The sequence below is a fragment of the Cherax quadricarinatus genome, chromosome 80, assembly GCF_038502225.1.
Source record: "Cherax quadricarinatus isolate ZL_2023a chromosome 80, ASM3850222v1, whole genome shotgun sequence".
Lineage (NCBI taxonomy): Eukaryota > Metazoa > Arthropoda > Malacostraca > Decapoda > Parastacidae > Cherax > Cherax quadricarinatus.
The window spans coordinates 13,806,258-13,820,126 of NC_091371.1; the positions used below are offsets into that span (position 1 = coordinate 13,806,258).

General features: G+C 41.7%; 1 protein-coding gene across 3 annotated transcripts in view; it reads left to right on the forward strand.

The window, feature by feature from the left end:
* The window catches only part of SppL (signal peptide peptidase-like protein), a 139,462-nt gene that overhangs the window by 15,660 nt on the left and 109,933 nt on the right, over positions 1 to 13,869 (forward strand). The window contains exon 1 of one of the 3 annotated variants that reach the window (XM_070102151.1): positions 12,276 to 12,718. The exons of the other annotated variants lie outside the window; for them this stretch is intronic. Coding sequence (XP_069958252.1) covers positions 12,696 to 12,718 — 23 coding nt within the window. The 5' untranslated portion in view covers positions 12,276 to 12,695. Of the gene's footprint in view, positions 1 to 12,275; positions 12,719 to 13,869 lie in introns of those variants that run through there. 3 annotated transcript variants of the gene reach the window in all.

A 13,869-nucleotide genomic window follows, 5' to 3' on the forward strand; every position in this document is an offset into this window, starting at 1 on the left:
AATGGCATAATGAAAGGTGGTTTTGGGACTTAGTACTTATAAAACAATGCTAGTGTGATGTTGTTACTGGAGGTATTCATGTACGTAATTATCTTTGGTTATTCTACAAAAAATTAAAGTTCCTAAGTTTTTGACATTTGCAAAATATCTTGCCCTTTACTACCACACAAATCCCAAAATATTTGGAATATATTTCCAATATTCCACAAGCCAATTGTAGAACAATAATTTTTTTTTTATTATTCCTGTCAATATTATTGCATTTACTTCAAAAATAAATGGTGGGCTTCATGAAATAAGTCAACTTACTTCCGAGATATTCATATATCACTCTGCTAGTGATCTAGTGCAGTTAGCCTCTCAAAAACTCTGTTTTCTCTTACCCTAGACACTCGCCATATTATGGCCTATTTTATTCATTCTAGAGTACGTATATATCATGTTTCTATGTTACTTATAGTGGTTATTGTGTCATATTAGGTCAATTCTGATAGATAAATAAGCCATAGAGTTGATATGAGCATTATATTGAAGTATTTTCTCCTGCCCCTGGGGGTGGTTTTATTGGGGGCTGGAATGGATTAATGGCATTTAAATTAATTTCAGTGAGGACAATTGATTTGATATACGAGCAAATTGAGTTACGAGATCGGTCATGGAATGAATTAAACTTGTAAGTCAAGGTACCACTGTACTTTTCTCTTTGCTTCCTTCATCATTGCACATCAGCCATGACAGCCAATAGGATTGCTAGTGATACTGTAAATCAGAAGGCAGTGAAGTGAAAATCCCTTAAAGTGATCAAGAAAATAGTGATGATGTTTATCTTGACATGACAGTGGAATGTAGGGTGAAGGCTTAGATATTCATACATTCAGTATGAGTATGACGCTTATAAAATTTTGTGTATATGGTTGGTGACAGTGATTCGATAAATGGACTTGAATGATTTCTGCAGCTCAGCAGGATTGAGAATGTTTTAAAAATGATATATTTACAGGTGAGATATTTCACGGAGTAGTTAGCCATATACCATACTGTCTACTGGTAACCTAACTTGGCTGCTAGAAAGGAGGGAAATTGTACATTACTATACTTTAAAAAGTACTACTGTATTTTTTTTTCCCCTCGAGGGACTACCTTTATGATTTTGGGACCCTAATGTCTTGGATACACTGTAGTTCATATTGCATGTTATGTTGCATCATGATTTTCAGAGATATAATTACAAAGGGTTTACTGTATAATTTGTGTGAATTCAATTGATATCACATTTTTCAATTTATTAGCTGTCTCCCACTAAGGCAGAGTGGCTCAAAGAAGGAAACACATTCACTTGATTGCCGTCTGCATATTTTTTGTTATGATGTGGTAAATAAATGAATGGTGAACAGGAAAAAGGCAGCCACAGCTGCAGCTTCACTTTTTTTTTTTTATAGTTTCTTCTGACCAGCAGCTAACCAGTTGGTTTGGTATTTGAACTGGTAAATTGCCTAGCTAATCAAGATTCTGGATGAGAGAAGGCTGGTTAACAGAGCAACTGCTGTGTCCTGGAATTATGCTTAAACTACAGCAGCATAAACAAAAAGTTTAGAAAATCTTGGTTCTTCCATATGATTTTACATACAGTACACCATTAAAGAGAAAAAAGTAAAGGATATTTTTTTTTTATTATCACACCGGCCGATTCCCACCAAGGCAGGGTGGCCCGAAAAAGAAAAACTTTCACCATCATTCACTCCATCACTGTCTTGCCAGAAGGGTGCTTTACACTACAGTTTTTAAACTGCAACATTAACACCCCTCCTTCAGAGTGCAGGCACTGTACTTCCCATCTCCAGGACTCAAGTCCGGCCTGCCGGTTTCCCTGAATCCCTTCATAAATGTTACTTTGCTCACACTCCAACAGCACGTCAAGTATTAAAAACCATTTGTCTCCATTCACTCCTATCAAACACGCTCACGCATGCCTGCTGGAAGTCCAAGCCCCTCGCACACAAAACCTCCTTTACCCCCTCCCTCCAACCCTTCCTAGGCCGACCCCTACCCCGCCTTCCTTCCACTACAGACTGATACACTCTTGAAGTCATTCTGTTTCGCTCCATTCTCTCTACATGTCCGAACCACCTCAACAACCCTTCCTCAGCCCTCTGGACAACAGTTTTGGTAATCCCGCACCTCCTCCTAACTTCCAAACTACGAATTCTCTGCATTATATTCACACCACACATTGCCCTCAGACATGACATCTCCACTGCCTCCAGCCTTCTCCTCGCTGCAACATTCATCACCCACGCTTCACACCCATATAAGAGCGTTGGTAAAACTATACTCTCATACATTCCCCTCTTTGCCTCCAAGGACAAAGTTCTTTGTCTCCACAGACTCCTAAGTGCACCACTCACTCTTTTTCCCTCATCAATTCTATGACTCACCTCATCTTTCATAGACCCATCCGCTGACACGTCCACTCCCAAATATCTGAATACGTTCACCTCCTCCATACTCTCTCCCTCCAATCTGATATTCAATCTTTCATCACCTAATCTTTTTGTTATCCTCATAACCTTACTCTTTCCTGTATTCACCTTTAATTTTCTTCTTTTGCACACCCTACCAAATTCATCCACCAATCTCTGCAACTTCTCTTCAGAATCTCCCAAGAGCACAGTGTCATCAGCAAAGAGCAGCTGTGACAACTCCCACTTTGTGTGTGATTCTTTATCTTTTAACTCCACGCCTCTTGCCAAGACCCTCGCATTTACTTCTCTTACAACCCCATCTATAAATATATTAAACAACCACGGTGACATCACACATCCTTGTCTAAGGCCTACTTTTACTGGGAAAAAATTTCCCTCTTTCCTACATACTCTAACTTGAGCCTCACTATCCTCGTAAAAACTCTTCACTGCTTTCAGTAACCTACCTCCTACACCATACACTTGCAACATCTGCCACATTGCCCCCCTATCCACCCTGTCATACGCCTTTTCCAAATCCATAAATGCCACAAAGACCTCTTTAGCCTTATCTAAATACTGTTCACTTATATGTTTCACTGTAAACACCTGGTCCACACACCCCCTACCTTTCCTAAAGCCTCCTTGTTCATCTGCTATCCTATTCTCCGTCTTACTCTTAATTCTTTCAATTATAACTCTAAAGGATATTAACATGATATATAGGTGCATTGTAAAGTGATTAAATGTACATTGTACAGTCATTCGTATAATAAAAGGATGAAAGGAAGTTTAGACCAGCAATGGATTAGCCAAGAGGCCAGCTGCAGTACAGCCTCTCCTCACTTAACAACGAAGTTCCATTTATAAGACCACATCGGTGAATGAATTCGTCTTTAAGTGAGGAGCATACTATAATGGTAGTGGGTTTGTGTCAGCCATCTTTGATACTGTTTTAATGTCACCTTTGCACCATTTATAACATTTCTGGTATATTTTTAAATGTTTATACAGTAATGTAGTGTATATAGGTATGCATAGTTTATACAGTAGTGTATATAGGTATGCATACTGGTCAGAGAGCCCGTTGTAAGTCCGAATCATCAGTACACGAGTACGTCGGTAAGCGAGGAGAGGCTGTATTTGTATACTAAGCTAGCAGTTTGGAAAGACAGAATCATATTAACTAAAAGATTACTATTTTGACAAAGTATGAAGCAACACCATGGACAGCAAGACACAAAGGATTGCACATTTCCATATAGTAATAAAGTAGTAATAGAATTAATAAAGAACGGGGTTTTAGTATTAAAAGTACGTATATTGAACCATGAGGTGGTTGAGGAGGAAGCAACTGCAACCTCGAACTCATGTCCACCAAGAGGCTCGCTGACAAAGGGGCAAATAAGAGGAGCAATACAGTAAGCCTACGAGCTCATGCAAGAAAAGATAGCACAAATAAGAAAGGAAATACACGTACAGTGGCACCTCGTTTTTCGACCACTGTGTTTATCGAGTGATTCGTATTTAGGCCAGTTTTTCAGCAGAAATTTTGCTCTGTATTTCGGCCGTTGCCTCAAATATCGGCCATATTAGACATGCCAGCCCAAGACACCACTTGTAGGTGAGTCAGTCTCAGTTTGTCTGTCGGTGAGTGAGCATATACTCCGCGCATTCATCCAAACATTTCCTTAAAATCCATTGTTTTTGGTATTTTTTTTATTAAGTGCAACTGTGAAATAAGTCACCAGTTGTATGGCAAAAACAAAATCAACAGTCATTTCTATCCTGGCAAAGAAAGAACAAATCAAGGAAGCTGATGTGGCTTGTTTATTAAGTGCACCTATGAAATAAGCCACCATGGGCAGGGAGTGTAGCAGGCAGGCAGGCAGAGAGTGTAGCATGGAGGCAGGGAGTGTAGCATGGAGGCAGGGAGTGTAGCATGGAGTGTAGCAGGCATGCAGGGAGTGTAGCGGGGAAACAGGGAGTGTGGAAGGGAGTCAGGGAGTGTAGCAGGCAGGCAGGGAATGTAGCATGGAGGCAGGGAGTGTAGCAAGCAGGCAGAGAGTGGAGCAGGCAGGCAGGGAGTGGAGCAGGCAGGCAGGGAGTGTAGCAGGCAGGCAGGGAGTGTAGCAGGCAGGCAGGGAGTTTAGCAGGGAAACAGGGAATGTGGAAGGGAGGCAGTTAGTGTAGCAGGCAGGCAGGGAGTGTAGCAGGCAGGCAGGCAGGCAGGGAGTGTAGCAGGGAGAATACACTAGACCTCATCTTCACTAACAATGATGATCTGATAAGAAATGTCACCATATCAAAAACAATATACTCAGATCACAACATAATTGAGGTTCAGTCATGTATGCGCGGAGCCCCAGACCGACATAATGAGATTAGTCACGAGGGAGCATTCACCAAATTCAACTTCAATAACAAAAACATAAAGTGGGACCAAGTAAACCAAGTCCTAACCGATATAAGCTGGGAAGATATATACTAAGCAACACAGACCCCAACTTATGCCTAGAACAGATTAACTCGGTGGCACTCGATGTATGCACAAGGCTTATTCCTCTAAGAAAAAGGAGGAGTAGATGTAAAACAGAAAGAGACAGGCGCTCCCTTTACAGGCGACGGAAAATAATAACAGAGCGGCTAAAAGAGGTCAATATATCTGAAATGCGTAGGGAGACACTGGTCAGAGAAATAGCAAGCATCGAACTTAAGCTAAAAGAATCCTTTAGGAGTCAGGAATCGCGGGAAGAACTAAAAGCCATAAATGAAATCGAAAGAAACCCAAAGTATTTCTTCTCCTATGCCAAATCAAAATCGAGAACAACGTCCAGTATTGGGCCCCTACTTAAACAAGATGGGTCCTACACAAATGACAGCAAGGAAATGAGTGAGCTACTCAAGTCCCAATATGACTCAGTTTTTAGCAAGCCGCTAACCAGACTGAGAGTCGAAGATCAAAATGAATTTTTTATGAGAGAGCCACAAAATTTGATTAACACAAGCCTATCCGATGTTATCCTGACGCCAAATGACTTCGAACAGGCGATAAATGACATGCCCATGCACTCTGCCCCAGGGTCAGACTCATGGAACTCTGTGTTCATCAAAAACTGCAAGAAGCCTCTATCACGAGCCTTTTCCATCCTATGGAGAGGGAGCATGGACACGGGGGTCGTCCCACAGTTACTAAAAACAACAGACATAGCCCCACTCCACAAAGGGGGCAGTAAAGCAACAGCAAAGAACTACAGACCAATAGCACTAACATCCCATATCATAAAAATCTTTGAAAGGGTCCTAAGAAGCAAGATCACCACCCATCTAGAAACCCATCAGTTACACAACCCAGGGCAACATGGGTTTAGAACAGGTCGCTCCTGTCTGTCTCAACTATTGGATCACTACGACAAGGTCCTAAATGCACTAGAAGACAAAAAGAATGCAGATGTAATATATACAGACTTTGCAAAAGCCTTCGACAAGTGTGACCATGGCGTAATAGCGCACAAAATGCGTGCTAAAGGAATAACAGGAAAAGTCGGTCGATGGATCTATAATTTCCTCACTAACAGAACACAGAGAGTAGTCGTCAACAGAGTAAAGTCCGAGGCAGCTACGGTGAAAAGCTCTGTTCCACAAGGCACAGTACTCTCTCCCATCTTGTTCCTCATCCTCATATCCGACATAGACAAGGATGTCAGCCACAGCACCGTGTCTTCCTTTGCAGATGACACCCGAATCTGCATGACAGTGTCTTCCATTTGTGACACTGCAAAGCTCCAGGCGGACATCAACCAAATCTTTCAGTGGGCTGCAGAAAACAATATGAAGTTCAACGATGAAAAATTTCAATTACTCAGATATGGTAAACATGAGGAAATTAAATCTTCATCAGAGTACAAAACAAATTCTGGCCACAAAATAGAGCGAAACACCAACGTCAAAGACCTGGGAGTGATCATGTCGGAGGATCTCACCTTCAAGGCCCATAATATTGTATCAGTCGCATCTGCTAGAAAAATGACAGGATGGATAATGAGAACCTTCAAAACTAGGGAGGCCAAGCCCATGGTGACACTCTTCAGGTCACTTGTTCTATCTAGGCTGGAATATTGCTGCACACTAACAGCACCTTTCAAGGCAGGTGAAATTGCCGACCTAGAAAATGTACAGAGAACTTTCACGGCGCGCATAACAGAGATAAAACACCTCAATTATTGGGAGCACTTGAGGTTCCTAAACCTGTATTCCCTGGAATGCAGGAGGGAGAGATACATGATTATATACACCTGGAAAATCCTAGAGGGACTAGTACCGAACTTGCACACGAAAATCACTCACTACGAAAGCAAAAGACTTGGCAGACGATGCACCATCCCCCCAATGAAAAGCAGGGGTGTCACTAGCACGTTAAGAGACCATACAATAAGTGTCAGGGGCCCAAGACTGTTCAACTGCCTCCCAGCACACATAAGGGGGATTACCAACAGACCCCTGGCAGTCTTCAAGCTGGCACTGGACAAGCACCTAAAGTCAGTTCCGGATCAGCCGGGCTGTGGCTCGTACGTTGGTTTGCGTGCAGCCAGCAGCAACAGCCTGGTTGATCAGGCTCTGATCCACCAGGAGGCCTGGTCACAGACCGGGCCACGGGGGCGTTGACCCCCGGAACTCTCTCCAGGTAAACTCCAGGCAGGCAGGGAGTGTAGCAGGCATGCAGGGAGTGTAGCAGGCAGAGAGGGAAGTAACCCCAGAGAGGGCTTCGATACCTGAAGTCCTTATGGAGGGTGATTCCCCTTCCAAACAATAATCAGTCCTCCCTCTCTCTCCATAAACCATAAGCCAACAAGAGTCTTCAATAAAGGTATGGAATAGTGATTTAAATGTTTATTTATTTATTTTATTTAGGTCTCATTGTTTTTTGTATGTAAAACTATAATTAATCTTTAAAAAATGTATTTTTTGTGAATATTTTTGGGTGTCTGGAACAGATTAATTGTATTTACGTTAATTCTTCAAATTTAGGCCGACCTTCTGGAACAGATTACGGCTGAAAAATGAGGTTGCACTGTACGTATTTGGAAGACAGTGAAGTAGGAAATTCAAATGACACACCAAGAGAAAAGATCAGGTCAAGTCATGAGTGTTCCGAAGATTAGAGCATTTGACAGTATTGAAACAGGCAGGCATCTACAGGAACAACACTGGGACTAAGATCTGTGTTAGGAATGTTGTAAATCTGGGCTGATTCAACAGGATGGTGTCTTAGGTAAACTAGACGAAGGACAAGATTGTAGGATTACTGTGATCTCTTAACATGATAGAAAAAGCATTGTTAGCAACAGCAAAGGGAGTACTTTTTTGTGTTCTTAGTCTGTATTACAGAGGTTAGGAGTCACAGGACAGCTTTGTGGTGACTCATAACTATATTTCCTTGTGTAGTGTTATTAGATATGTATTTCTGTAGGGGTACTGTTAGGTGGTTTACATTTTTTTTTTCAGGTTTTCATTTATAACTTTAGAATGAATCATCTGGTCAGCTTCAAATTTGCAATGCTGGTTTACTATAACTAGGGAAAGGTTCATGCAACTATTGAAATGTTCAGGTTTTGTTCAATAATTTGAGAACCACTTTTGGCTGGCTTCAAACATTCAACAATAATTTATAGTACAAAGAAGAATGTTAGGATTGCTGAGGGAATGTTTCAAGTGCCAGTTTTATATTTAAAAATAGTAGATTATTTTTTCTTTGATTTAATTTGAGTATTATTCTGAATGACTTCAATCTTTAATGGCTGATGCATCTCATGGACAGTATAGTATGCAGAGTTGCCAGTTTACAAATATAGTTAATAAACTATCCTACTTTCGAGAGTATTTTCTTTTCAACCTATCCGTTGCAAGTCTTGCAACATTCCATATATACCGATGAAACACGAAATTGTGAAAGGTGTGCATGCTCGGGCGTGTGTGTCTAATCGACATGTGCCTAGGACAAAATGGTAACTAACACACCTAGCCAAGCATGTAAAGAAACTAGAGAAAGTGCAAGGGTTCGCAACAAGACTAGTCCCAGAGCTAAGAGGTATGTCCTACGAGGAGAGGTTAAGGGAAATCAACCTGACGACACTGGAGGAGAGAGATAGGGGGGACATGATAACGACATACAAAATACTGAGAGGAATTGACAAGGTGGACAAAGACAGGATGTTCCAGAGATGGGACACAGCAACAAGGGGACACAGTTGGAAGTTGAAGACACAGATGAATCACAGGGATGTTAGGAAGTATTTCTTCAGCCACAGAGTAGTCAGGAAGTGAAATAGTTTGGGAAGCGATGTAGTGGAGGCAGGATCCATACATAGCTTTAAGCAGAGGTACGATAAAGCTCATGGTTCAGGGAGAGTGACCTAGTAGCGACCAGTGAAGAGGCGGGGCCAGGAGCTTGGACTCGACCCCTGCAACCTCAACTAGGTGAGTACTCACACACACAGTATATACATAAGTTTACTTTTCAGTGTATATACACCAAGAATTGTATTTTACTATATTCATTTACATTTTAGAGTTGTATTTCTGATTGTATATCCAGTTGTATTTCTCACTGTATGCATAGTTATATTTCTCAATGTATATACACAGTTGTATATATATATATATATATATATATATATATATATATATATATATATATATATATATATATATATATATATATATATATATATATATATATATATATATACACAGCTGTGCATATATACTGAGAGTTGTGTTTCTTTGTAATTTTACACTGCGAGTTAAATTTTCTATGCATATACACAAGTAAATTAGTCAGTGTTTTTAGGATTTAACTCTAAGTATTCTCAGTGTTAGTATCAAGGGAAAATCAGCCTTAATGACCCGCGTGCAGTCAATGATAGGCTATAAAGCGTACTAATTAACCTGCGGCTTGCAGGTTAATTAGTGTGACCCATTAAGGGTTTAGTGTCTTGTAAATATTGTAATTTGCAGTGCATGATACGTATTGCATAGATGGGGGTATACTAGGACACTGTAGATGAATTGTGCTTTGATCAAAATTGGTGGACTGTACACATCGACTCGATTTTTTAGGGACTGATTCAAATTCCTTATCTTCCACCATTCATCTCTGCCGGACCGAGGAAGCCATTTATTGGCGAAACGTTGCCACAGTAATGATACCAAAGTGTTGCACAAATGTCTCAGTCATCATACTGGGACACGCTTCGGAAACCCCCTGGTCCAGGATGGAAGTTCCATATGATTTGACCGAGTGAGATTGGATGAATTTGGGGTGTACGCGGGCGTGAATATGAGTTTGTGCATATGCGTGGGTGAGTGCACTTAGGTAGATGCGCAAAAATGTGCATGGGTGCACATAGGTAGATGCACAAGAATGTGCATGAGTATGGATAGGTGTAGGTGAGAGCAGTAGTGCAGCAAGTGGTAGGGAGCAGAAAGGTTGCCATTTTGGCGATGGCATAGTCGCCTAGAACACACGGACACATGCTTGCAGGACGCTAATGAAGTCATTCATGAGACTAAAACACAGGGCAGGTCCATCTTGGAGTACACAGCCTGATGATGTCAAGAAACTGGAAGTAAAGTGTATAAGCTATTAGAGACGGGGAAACGGACACTGGACACACCTGAAGTTGAATACACAGTTGAGTCGCAGGAATGTTAGGAAGTAGTTCTAAGACTTAAGAGTAATTAGAAAGTGGAACGACCTGAGGTAATTGAGAAGATATTCAGGATTATAATGGACCACCTGGAAAGCACTGAGGAGATAAAGTAGGAAAGAGATGGGTGAGTGGCCTGCATTTTCTCTTAACTGTCAGATAGCATTTAATACTGCATATCGCCAATTTCTAGAGGAGCTCTACGCTCACACTTTCGCTTGAGGCCAGATTTCCCTGTTGATGAACCTTATCATATATTGTGTTGCTGTCACTTACCCGAAGTCCTACGTTGCTATCACAACCTTTCTGACTCACACTCTGTACAATCTCTACTAGCCTTTTTACTTAAGATTTGCTTTTGTTCTTAAAATATTTACAATAGATCAAAGAATATCTAAGAGAGAGAGAGAAGACAGGAGGATGTAGTAAGATGGGCAAGCATGACACACGCAATGCTGTTTCTGATATACTTGAATGGTATGCCGAAGAGATAAGAGTCTTAAGTTTCAGTTTGTGGATGATGTAAAACTGATGAGAATAAAAACTGGAGAAGACGGGGATTGATTACAAGTTGATTTTGCCAAACTACAGGGTTGGTTGGAATAATGGCTACTGGAATTTAACCACAGTAACTGCAACGTTAAAAGAACAATGGAAGAAAGAAAACTGGATACAGTATGACACTGATCATGTAGCGTCGGCGTCCTATACGCCCCTCATGAGCCTAAGAACTACATTTAGGAATTTAAAAGGAAGTCATTTAGGTTTCTGTATATAAGCGAGACCTGTCAAAGGGTATACAGGGCTATACTGGAGCCCCAGACCTTATTAAGCATATGCAGAAATTCAAGCCAGCGGTTTGCAGTGAGACTGGTCCCAGAGTTGAGCTAACGCGACACTAAAAGAACTGAACTTGACGACCTTGGAGGATAGACGGACCAGGTGAGACGATAACAAACGAATTACTTTTACTCGTTAAGGCGGACAAGGACAGGCTATTCTTAAAGGCGGGTATCGGGACAAGGAGAACAGATCTAAATTAAAGAGGCAGGCGAGCCATACATACATCAAGAAGTATATCTTCATTCTCATGGTGGTAGGAAAATAGAATGACCTAGATGAGTAAGTGGTGGAGGCAGGCTTCGTACGTAGATTTGAGGATAGGAAAGACAAGGCCCACAAAATAGGAAATTAGTGAAATCGAACTCATGTCGTTGTATTAGTCTGGGCCAGGAACTAAGACGACCCCCCCCCCCTTCCCCGTCAGCACGAGAGGAGTACACTAACCTAGTGAATGAACATCGCTGATTCCTGATCGGAACATAAAATATATCTTTTGGCTATTTATAATGAAGAGAATATTGCGTTGAATATTAGCATTATAGAATAAAAAAGGAAATCATGACAAAACTGGGAAGGAAAAAAAAGAATAAAAATTGAGGAAAGCAGTGACACTTATTAATAAAATGGCGTACGGTATTAAATCCGTTTTTATACCCGGGAAATTTGACTGAGTGAATTACAAGTGATAAAAACTTAAATCAAACAGATTGAAACGATATCTTAAGTGTAGACTGCGAGTATAGTTATAGACTTAAAGGTGAAGACACCTTCATAATGGTATTTAGAAGAACAATGAATTGTATAAAAAACTGAAAGAGAAAGAAGAGGGTGTCCAGTACTGAGCTATAGTGATATCCAGACTAAGAAATCTTGTGTAACCAATTTAAAAGATTTGAAGTTGTTGGATCTGTCAAGGTCGAGATTGAGAGTGACTTGATACAGGTGTTGAAAGTGATGAAAGAGCATGGTAATCTTGATTCCGAGAGTGCTTAAATATTTACCAGTTAACCTTAACATGCTAGAATAGTTTTTAACATTATAGACAAAGACTTTCAGGTCAAGGAAACGAAATATTTTGTCTTTAATGGAATAGACTGTCAGCAAATGTTGAAAGCATTACTGTGTATATAGTATATATTTTTAAATGCGTTGGATAAGAATTTTTATACACTAGCGTCACCACCACCACCCCACCATCACCACTGTCACCTTCACCTTCTCTGCCGTGTGGGGCTGGGAGAAGGTGATGACTGACTTTCTTCGTGGTGAGTGTGTGCGGGTGGCAGCCAGTAGTGGTTCTCCCACCGTGGTGTTCGCTCGTGTGTACAAGTGAGTCAACTCCTGGACCTTGCCTGCCCCGTGCGTGAAACACGAATCATCGAAACTGCCCTCCTCCCTTTCCCGCCGTACCTGAAATACGGGCCAGCGATCTCTTCGGATAGACAATACACGGACCGTTCCTATGGTGCTATCAACGCCGTGTTTACACGGGCCTACATATGTTCCGTGTGTGTACGGGGTGGATGGGCGGGGCAACAGTCTTAATAATGTAACTGAATAATAATAATAATAATAAAGTGGAACACTTAGCGGGAGTGAGAAGTGTCCAGTGTCAGGATTCCTTGTAATACATCGCGACAAAAACAAGAACAGCAGCAGCGACAGCAAAGCCTAAAGGAACATGCCTACAAACGCAGATTTAGTGTGGGTTTGTCAATAGTGTGCTAAACTTGTTTTATTTCTAGTATTTGGGCGAGGAAGTGTTCAGTGAAGGTAGGTGTGTGTGTGTTAGTTACCATTTTGTCCTAGGCACATGTCGATTAGACACTAGGCCTGTTGTGTGTGTGTGTGTGTTACTCACCTAGTTGTACTACTCACCTAGTTGAGGTTGCAGGGGTCGATTCATAGCTCCTGGCCCCTCCTCTTCACTGGTCGCTACTGGGCCACTCTTCCTGAACCATGAGCTTTATCATACCTCTGCTTAAAGCTATGTAGGGATCCTGCCTCCACTACATCGCTTCCTAAACTGTTCCACTTCCTGACTACTCTGTGGCTGAAGAAATACTTCCTAACATCCCTGTGATTCATCTGTCTTCAACTTCCAACTGTCCCCCCTTGTTGCTGTGTCCCATCTCCGGAACATCCTGTCTTTGTTCACCTTGTCAATTCCTCTCAGTATTTTGTATGTCGTTATCATGTCCCCCTATCTCCTGTCCTCTCCTGTGTGTGTGTGTGTGTGTGTGTGTGTGTGTGTGTGTGTGTGTGTGTGTACTCACCTATTTGTGGTTGCAGGGGTCGTCTTAGCTCCTGGCCCCGTGTGTGTGTACCTAATTGTGGTTGTGGTTGCAGGGGTAGAGTCATAGTGCGTGTGTGTGTGTAAGAGAGTGTCAGAAATCTGAGCACTTGCAAGATTCAAATCTGGGCCAGGCAGGGTCCCCTGGCTGCATGCTAAACACTATGGCCTTGATCAGGTATAAAAATGAGATTCAGTGAATTACGTCCCCAGCTGAGCTGTGGAGGATCATTCTGGTCCTCAGTTCACATTTCAGCTGATTCCCCTTGACACTTGGCCACGATTATCATGGTCCAATTTATCCCAGTTACTAGTTCATGACAGGAGTGATTGTCTGCCTGCCTATGTCTACCTGCCTGCCTGTTTGCCTTCTGCTTCAAACTTGTCTGCCTGTTTGTCTGCATGAATGCCAGTCTGTCTGCCTGAATGCTTGCTTCCCTGTCTTGTTTACCAGCCTTCCTGTCTTTGTTTATCTGCCTGCTTGTCTGAATGCCAGCCTTCTTATCTTGTTTGCCTGGGTGCTTATTTGCCTGAATGCCTGCTTGGCACTTGTCATGTTTGC